The 9,973-nt window shown below is 39.2% G+C and overlaps 1 protein-coding gene across 1 annotated transcript in view; it reads left to right on the top strand.

The window, feature by feature from the left end:
• Positions 1-6,626: 6,626 nt before the first annotated feature.
• LOC133651928 (laminin subunit beta-3-like) overlaps positions 6,627-9,973 on the top strand; it is a 36,941-nt gene continuing 33,594 nt past the window's right edge. Inside the window, exons 1-3 of the mRNA XM_062050178.1 lie at positions 6,627-6,704; positions 6,785-6,833; positions 9,350-9,504. Coding sequence (XP_061906162.1) covers positions 6,797-6,833; positions 9,350-9,504 — 192 coding nt within the window. The 5' untranslated portion in view covers positions 6,627-6,704; positions 6,785-6,796. The remainder of the gene's footprint in view (positions 6,705-6,784; positions 6,834-9,349; positions 9,505-9,973) is intronic.

Here is a 9,973-nt window from a genome sequence, read left to right as displayed (position 1 = left end):
AAATAGTTTGCTAACAATTAATCTAAAGAACATAAGCGGAATCATATTATCTCATAACCATTCTTTTCATGATGTACAGTAAGAGAGACAATCATATTTAGCAGGATAAAAAGACTATGTGCATTTTTTTCTTTTTGCCCCAATACTTGTAATACTATGCTTTGACTGAACATGCTTGTTTTAAAATACTGTACAGGCATTTCAGGAATGTCAGTGCTCCTTCTTTCAGTCTCTGACACTTGCATTGCACCACCCTACATCGTGTCCACCTACACTAAATACACTGTATGATATATACACCATATACTATAAACACTATGTGCTCTATTATAAGGCTTCAAAGACATCTAACATTATTGTCCATTTTTTCATACACACACATAAGGAGGAGTTGTATAGACTATACATTATACACACATTCTACCTGCTATGTCTACTATATGCCATGCCCACCATATGCTACAGTGTGCTACACTAAATCAGGGTCGCCCAAAGGGGGACCCGTGGGCCAAATTTGGCCCGCCAAGTGGTTTTGCTTGGCCCGCTAAAGAGTGAGCACTTTAGTATTTACATTTAGGTTATTTGTGTTCTATACTTAAAAACAAGATTGTCCCAATCCTATGTTGATATGGGATATCTGTGTGATATCAGCAGAAAAAACAAGTATCAGATGATTTCCGCTTGCATGTAAAATGTTCGCTATGAGCTTTGAACCAAGCAGTCCTGGAAGCGGTTTTACTTGTGCAAAGCTGGACAGCCATTTAACATCTAAATGTCCTCCAATAAGCACACTGTTACGGTTGGGTCGCATGTTTATGCATGGGTCGTTCTCCCAGGATGCAGACGGAAACTCCAGAGGCAATGTGCAGGTAGGACAATGATTTAATGTCCAATAAATCAGACTGGATACAAAAATAAACAAGACAACTGTGCCTATAGCACGGGAAGCTAACGGAGTAGCTAACAAGAAAGCTTAGCATGTAAACCAGGAAACAAATGATAAAGCTTAACTCAGGAATCAAGAATACTTAGACGTAGCGTGTTGCATGGAAACAAACAAGGAAACTAGACTGAGTGAGGTGTACAGCGGGAATAAGAAGCTCTCTGATTAGTGCCCAGGAGCAGGTGAGCGTCCCAAACACTAATCAAAGGCAGGTGAAAACAATCTGCAGTCATGGCAACTAAAACACAAAACAGGGGTGCTCAAAACAAGAAGTGAGGGAATCGAAAACTAAACAAATATGATCCGGGCAGTGGATCATGACACACACAAGGTTGGGCTTTTATTTTCCTATATCAGTGAAGTATTTTGCAAAAGGTAAACATGGTAGACTATACGCTACCAGAGACGTGTATAAAGGGAGTATGGCCAACTCGGTTTCAAAGTTGGTAGCAAACATGGCGCCCCTGTAGTCACGTGAGGGGCGTTTGAGCAATCATTTAGGACAGGGGTCCCCAATCTTTTTTAGATCAAGGACCAGTGTAGTGTAGGCATTATTTTCATGGACCGGCCTGGCACGTGTGGCAGATAAATCAGTGCAAAAAAAATACAGCTCACCAAAATGCTGAAATAGTGGGAGCCCTGGGCTTGTGTCTTTGCAATTAGATGGTCCCTTATCCCTGATGGTATCTAATACATACAATTTACTATCAACCTGCCGGGGACTGCCGATGGAAATGAACCTTTGGCTACTATCTGGCACATTTAGTAAATATAACAAGTGGCGAATTACTATCAGGACTTACTATCTACACCGATTAAAAAGCTTATTGGTGTGTTTATTGGGACAGCTGAAAGTTAAGTTGGAGAAAATGCGATCGTTTGAAAATGATTTAATGTTTCTGTGCGGCCCGGTAGCAAATGCGTCACTAACCGGTACCAGTCCCCATACCGGTGCTTTGGGGACCCCTGATTTAGGCAATCCCCTGTGCCTACTTCTCTGATTGGTCAAAAGCCCCTCACGTGACTACAGGGCGCCATGTTTGCTACCAACTTTGAAACCAAGATGGCCATACTCTCTCTCTGTATGCTACTAGCAGCTATAGCAGCTACATGGCAGCTAAGCACACAATTGCACACAAGCCGGACAAACATAAAAAGTGCCCTTCATTGAACAATATTGCAGTCTAAAACAGCACATTTGTCATATAAACAAGTATTTAATAATTATAGTTGCAACAAAGTCTCTAAGGCAGAACTGCATTAGAAAGTATCCAGTAACAAACGTGTCCGCATCATTCAACTTCAACCAGGTTAATAGTACATGCAATAGGTTAGTGTTTTTCACACCTTCCATTGGTCTCTGTTTGATTAATATCACTGAATAAAACATTTCATAAAATTCCACATTACTAAATAATACAAGTATGTATGTTTTCTGCTGATATTGTATCGAATAAATGTCGGCATTGGCCAATTTTGGTATCTAAATCGGAAGTGAAAAAGGTCTATCGGGACACCCTTACTTAAAATCGCTGTCTTTAACCCCCAGCCCATTGGCACATTTTTACTCTGGCCCTTGGAGGCAAAAAGTTTGGGAAACCCCTGTACTAAATGCTCTATACCAAAAGTTTTGAACTCAATATAACCGGGGGCACTGGAGGTAGATTTTAGGTGAATCGGAGCCACACAACGTATTCACTTCAGAATCATGTTTTAACCACGTGACTGAATAATGCTAGACCTTAAGTCATTATTAATGCAAAATTAATTGTAAAAAATATATATATATTTATTAATAACAATAACAATAGTTAACTTTATTGTCTCCGAGGAGAAATTTGTCTTGGACATCAAGACACAGCATTTTACATACATACATACATACATACTGTACATACATACATACATACATACATACATACATACATACATACATACATACATACATACATACATACATACATATAGTTCATCCGACAATACAGTGACGACAGTGAACAGTGCGCAGGTATATCAGCTGGTTATGAGATCACACATTACACTCCCCCCGTATTGCACACCTCCCAAATTGCACTATCCCAATATTGCACTCCTTATTATTGCATCCGGTTATTACAGTAGTTTTCTGTTGTTAAGTGCTTTGATTGCCAGTGGGACAAAGGAAAATCTATACCTGTTGAGTTTGTATGTTGCTGTTCTGTACCGTTTACCAATTGGCATCAACACAATTTCACTATGAAGTATGTGGTGTGGGTCACGGGTGATTTTAAGACCCTGCTTCCTCACGGTCTTTTCGAATATTTCTTGAAGGGAACAAGGGGGCTGCATGCCAATTATTTGACCAGCCCTCTAAATAAGGTTTTGAAGTTGGGTTTTGAGTTTGACAGACAGATTTCCAAACCATGTGGAGATGCCATAACGGATGACAGATTCAATGTTTGCCTTATAAAACAACATCATGATATTGCTTGCCACACCGTGGACCCTTAGCCTCTTTAGAAAGTGCAGGCACTGGTTAATACGGAAGCAAACAGAGTCAACTTGGTTGGCCCAAGTTAACTAGGAATCAAAACAAATACCCAAGTACTAATAGGAGGACACCTGCTCCACTCTCTCCCCATGGTTAACGATCGAGCTGTGATCCTCCACAGATTTGGGATCAAAAACCATCTCCTTCGTTTTTTTTTACATTTAAAATCAGATTTTTCTCCTCACACCACCTCACAGCTCCTTCTATCTCTTGTTTGTATGAGTCGATGTTGGAGGATAGTTTAGGGTTTGTTAAACGTTTGGGCTTTGGTTGGGGCCTTGTCAGTAAACAAAGGATGACTGTATCGTCTGAAAATGTGATTATATAGTTGTTTGGTTGCTGATTCCGTAGATCGTTGGTATATGCCAGGGGTCGGCAACCCGCGGCTGCGGCTCTTTAACCACTCTGATGCGGCACAGCTGCATACTTGCCGGCCCCCCCGATTTTTCCGGGAGAAATCCAGATTTCAGTGCCTCTACCAGAAATCTCCCGGGGCTAATATCCTCCGATTTTCACCCTAACAATACTAATAAGGGCGTGCCATGATGACAAAGCATTCAACACCCTCAACAACCTGTACACACAGTGAGCCAGCCTTCCCACATGTTGTATGAAGCTTCTGCCTGTACACGTTAACGACAGCAAAGCATACTTGTTCAACAGCCACACAGGTTACACTGACGGTGGCCGTATAAAACAACTTTAACACTCTTACTAATATGCGCCACACTGTGAACCCACACCAAACAAGAATGACAAACACATTTCGGGAGAAAATCTGCACCGTAACTCAACATAAACACAACAGAACAAATACCCAGAATCCCATGCAGCCCTAACTCTTCCTGGCTACATTATACACCCCCCCCCCCCACACTACCACCAAACCCCGCCCCCCCAACCCTGCTCCCCCACACATCAACCCCCCCTCTGTGCGTCGTTGAGGCGGGCGGGGTTTGGTGGTAGCGGGGTGTACAATGTAGCCCGGAAGAGTTAGGGCTGCATGGGATTCTGGGTATTTATTTTTTATGTTGTGTTACGGTGCGGATGTTCTCCCGAAATGTGTTTGTCATTCTTGTTTGGTGTGGGTTCACAGTGTGGCGCATATTAGTAAGAGTGTTAAAGTTGGTTTATACGGCCACCGCCAGTGTGACCTGTGTGGCTGTTGAACGAGTATGCCTTGCTGTCACTTACGTGTGCAAGTAGAAGCCGCATACAACGTGTGGCAGGGCTGGCACGCTGTTTGTACAGGTTGTAGAGGGCGTTAAATGCTATGCCATCACGGCACGCCCTTGATATTGTTGTTAGGGGTGTAAATCAGCAGACGTTCGAGAGAATAATAGCTCTGAAATCCAGAAGTCTCCCGGAATAATCAGGGAGGGTTGGCAAGTGTGACGCTGTCAAGCGCCATTCATATAAAACTTGCGGGCCGCACTAACATTAATTTTTAATATTAAGGTGCGGACCGCGTGTCTGAGACCCCTAGTTTATACATAGAACAAAGCAATAAAATACTTTGTATGCAGTGTTATTTCATTTTAAATTTCAAAAGAGTTTTGTGGCTCCCATTGTTTTCTTTAATTTGTGAAACTGGTCAAAATGGCTCTTTGAGTGATAAAGGTTGCCGACCCCTGGTATATGCAATAAACAGGAAGGGAGAACTTACACAGCCTTGGGGGGGCCCCTGTGCTTATAAACTGTAGGTCAGAGAGAGTGGAGTTTACCTTTACTTGTTGTTGCCTTTCTATAAGAAAATCACAGTACCATTTTATTATGTACGGGTTGACATCCATCTGTTTTAGGCTAGCTAACAGTATCTGAGGGAGAATTGTATTGAATGCACTACTGAATTTGATGGACGTTATCTAGCATACGCTTAGAGATCCTTGACGTGTTTTGGAAACCAGATGAGTAGTGGAGATCAAAGCATCCTCAGTACCTCTGCCTCTATTATAGGCAAATTGATAGGGGTCTAAAAGGTGCTCTACCTTTTTACATAATTTGCTCACCATGAGCCGTTCTAATGATTTCATCACAATTAATGTCAAAGCCACTGCTCTAAAATCATTATTTTCTTCCGGAGAGGGTTTTTTAGCAACAGGGATGATGACAGCTTTTTTCCATAAAGCAGGAATACTGCTTAGGTCTACCGACCGCTGAAATACAGGGCTCCATGCAGGGGTTAGCTCCTCGGCAAAAGTTATAAGTAGGAGGGCCCAGGTGGTATTATCCCCACGAAATGGTAAGAGACACTTCAGCTTGCTTAAAGTAGATTGCCTTTTATTTCCCCAATGTGTTTTAGTTCTGCTCTCATTTTTTTGTAGTTAGTGTTTCAATTCAAGATTGCCATAAAATATGAAACTATTAGCCGCCCACAGTGTGTAGGCGTAATTACACTGAACTATGAAGTTAATCAAAGAGCCACAAAATATGGTCCTGCAGGTCACAAATGGCTCTATACACTCTAGGTCCAATCTACTAAAGGTTAGCATGTACTGTATTAAAACGCATACAAACTTGATGGCACGCAAAACTGATCCATTAGGATTGCGTCTGTTAAATGATCAAAATAAAGAACGCAATACATTTAGGGTGGTTGTCTTTGTCTTATGCTGAATATATATGCTGATTATTACAACACAATACTAGGAGGAGGGGACGCAAATGTAATGATTTAGTGCTCGTGATGCAATTTTTATCACGCCTAAAACTAACAATACAATCTTTTTATCATTACATTTTCCTCACATCATGACTTGTATGACCTCAGGGGTAATTATTTGAACATGAAGTAATTACACCGGTGCTACAAAGTGGCAGTTTTGTGTGTATTTAAATAGTACAGTACATATATACTGTAAATGTAGCCATTAGTATCTATGATGTAGACGGGTTGTTTTGCTGCTTGTCTTTCTGTCTGCATTTCTGTGTGTGTGTGTGTGTGTGTGTGTGTGTGTGTGTGTGTGTGTGTGTGTGTGTGTGTGTGTGTGTGTGTGTGTGTGTGTGTGTGTGTGTGTGTGTGTGTGTGTGTGTGTGTGTGTGTGTGTGTGTGTGTGTGTGCGTGCGTGCACATGTGTGAGTGTGTGTTGATTCATGGAGTGAAGGGAGTGGTGCTGAAGGGTGTGACTCTGACACACATACACACACTATCATATAGTCCAGGTGAGTCGACGGTGTGTATCAGTACAGCCAGGATTACCGCAGGTAAAACACCTGGACATCTGACACAAGGTGAAAAACTTGGCGTACGTATTTTAAAATCTGTTTGCTGACAAAAGCTAACTTATTTCATGTTTATGTTTTATTTTTAGTATCTTACATGAATGGACGGTAAAACGATGCTGCTTTTACTTCTAACTGGTAAGATTCTCTCTTTTACACTTTTAATCTGATATTTTTAATCTATATATGACACAACGCAGCAGCACCTAATACAACATACACTCACACAAACCCACAAGCTCAGTGCAAGAAAGAACAAACCTGCATGCTTTCTGTCATGACGGCACATGTCTAAAGACTTCCATCCCTCACAGGACTTAGTTGGGACCTGCTAGACTTTTTTCCACACCGACTACTTTTACACCACGACAACAACAACACTATATACTTACTTTACGACTTCATCAGCTCTTTACTTTGTCCAAACGATTTCCAGCAAAGGTCGCCTACAAAAAAATTGAAGGATGACACTTCTATACATTTTGTTCATTTAATGCAGGGGTCCCCAAACTTTTTGACTTGGGGGCCGCATTGGGTTAAAAAAATTTGGCCGGGGGCCAGGCTGTATATATATATACACTACCGTTCAAAAGCTTGGGGTCACCCAAACAATTTTGTGGAATAGCCTTCATTTCTAAGAACAAGAATAGACTGTCGAGTTTCAGATGAAAGTTCTCTTTTTCTGGCCATTTTGAGCGTTTAATTGACCCCACAAATGTGATGCTCCAGAAACTCAATCTGCTCAAAGGAAGGTCAGTTTTGTAGCTTCTGTAACGAGCTAAACTGTTTTCAGATGTGTGAACATGATTGCACAAGGGTTTTCTAATCATCAATTAACCTTCTGAGCCAATGAGCAAACACATTGTACCATTAGAACACTGGAGTGATAGTTGTTGGAAATGGGCCTCTATACACCTATGTAGATATTGCACCAAAAACCAGACATTTGCAGCTACAATAGTTATTTACCACATTAGCAATGTATAGAGTGTATTTCTTTAAAGTTAAGACTAGTTTAAAGTTATCTTCATTGAAAAGTACAGTGCTTTTCCTTAAAAAATAAGGACATTTCAATGTGACCCCAAACTTTTGAACGGTATTGTATATATATGTATATATACATATATACATTGTCTTTATAACCCGTTTTGTCATTTAACATCAATTAACATTGATGTTCATCAACATTTAACATTGTCACGTTATCCATTGGAAAATTTATTTTTAGACAATATGATGTGCCTGAGCGGCTAGGAGACACGAAGAGTAACACGCGGTAGAAAATGGATTAGAAAGGAAAGATTAAAAAAAATAAAAAATAAAAAATATATATATATTTTTACTTGGGACTTCCTGTGGGCCGGATTTTGGATGCTGGGGGGCCGGATCTGGCCCGCCGGACGTAGTTTGGGGACCCCTAATTTAAAGATACTAAAAGCAACACAATGTAGATCAATGAATTTATTGCTTGCTAATTTATCTGTACTAAACATACGCATCTGAATTAGCATTGTGGTATATTAAACAAAGCCAATTAGCATAATATCTTTATTTTTATTGATTAGTGTTATTATTCTATTATTGTCATTATTATTGAAATGTTTAATTTGTTTGTATAACTATTCTGGGTACCACTTTAGTATGGGGAACATATTCACCATAAATTACTTGCTTATTAAAGTAACAAAGACTTAATTTACAGTTATGTAGACACTAGGGGAACATATAAGGGTTAGGGCAGTGGTTCTTAACCTTGTTGGAGGTACCGAACCCCAGCAGTTTCATATGTGCATTCACCGAACCCTTCTTTAGTGAAAAATAAAAGTTTTGGGGTTTTTTTTAATTCAAGACAAAGTTATATGTTTTTTTTACTGGTGCACAAAATGAACCACAACAAATTACACACCTGCAAATCAGATGGAAAATTAGAGGGAACATTGTTTAGGGGTATCCATAATACGCCGATAGGGAGAAGTTTTCATTTACACGAGGAGTCGGGTGTGTCTTGATCTCCGCCGAACCCCTGAGGCCGACTCACCGAACCCCTAGGGTTCAATCGAACCCAGGTTAAGAACCACTGGGTTAGGGTTAGGGTTAGCAATAATTCTGAGGTTATTGAGGGAAGACTCTTAGTTAATGGCTTACTGGTTGTATAATAAGGCCATGCAGAATAAGGCCTTAATAAGTACTTAATAATGACTAATTAAGAGCCAATATGTTATTAATCTGCATTTTAATAAGCAACTAATTAATGGTGAATATGTGTTCCCCATACTAAAGTGTTACCCTATTCTGTTTTAGTATTGTTATTTCACCAACTAAAACATTTTGGGTGACTTTTAGCACACTCTAAAATGTACCATATATTGCGAAGGAAATTGCATGCAGAAATCATCAAAAACAATACAGTAATGTTGGCCATTTTGGTTTTCAGGTCCCAATTTTTGGGAGAATTTAGGCAATTGCTTTTTCCCTTCGTTTTTTTGTTTAATGTCTAATCCGGGACATCTTTATTTGTCTTTAGAATGTGACAATAAAAAATAGATGCTGGTCGCAAGTGGCACCTAATCGTCCTAATAATCAATATGTTCCAATAGGTGGACTGTTCACTATAAGCCTCAAAGTCATTTATTTTGTTGTGATGTTGTCCACAGCCCTGGCTGCAGTATCAGAGGCCCAGACCGACTGCTCTCGAGGAGCTTGTTACCCCCGAAGCAGCGACCTGCTTGTGGGTCGTTCTGATCAGTTCCATGCGTCATCCACCTGTGGTCTGACGGCCCCCGAGATCTACTGCACACCTTACCAACAGGTACGAGTTTAAGGGTTTGCCTGAGAGACTTTGGTAGATTTTTGTCAGTGAGGTAGCATATATATATTATATATATATATATACATATATATATATATATATATATATACATATATATATATATATATATATATATATATATATATATATATATATATATATATATATATATATATATATATATATATATATATATATATATATAGTATATATATATATATATATATATATATATATATATATATATATATATAGATATATATATATATATATATATATATATATATGTATATCATATATAGATATATACATATGTATATATATATATATATATATATATATATATATATATATATATATATATATATATATATATATATATATATACTATATATATATATATATATATATATATAGTCGAGGTTTCTAGTGCTCAATACCGGGGTAGAGCGGAATACACGTTAGGTCA

The sequence above is a fragment of the Entelurus aequoreus genome, linkage group LG01 (assembly GCF_033978785.1).
Source record: "Entelurus aequoreus isolate RoL-2023_Sb linkage group LG01, RoL_Eaeq_v1.1, whole genome shotgun sequence".
Taxonomy (NCBI): Eukaryota; Metazoa; Chordata; class Actinopteri; order Syngnathiformes; family Syngnathidae; genus Entelurus; species Entelurus aequoreus.
The sequence above is the reverse complement of the archived record's forward strand: the minus strand, read 5'-3'. Positions and strand labels throughout refer to the sequence as shown.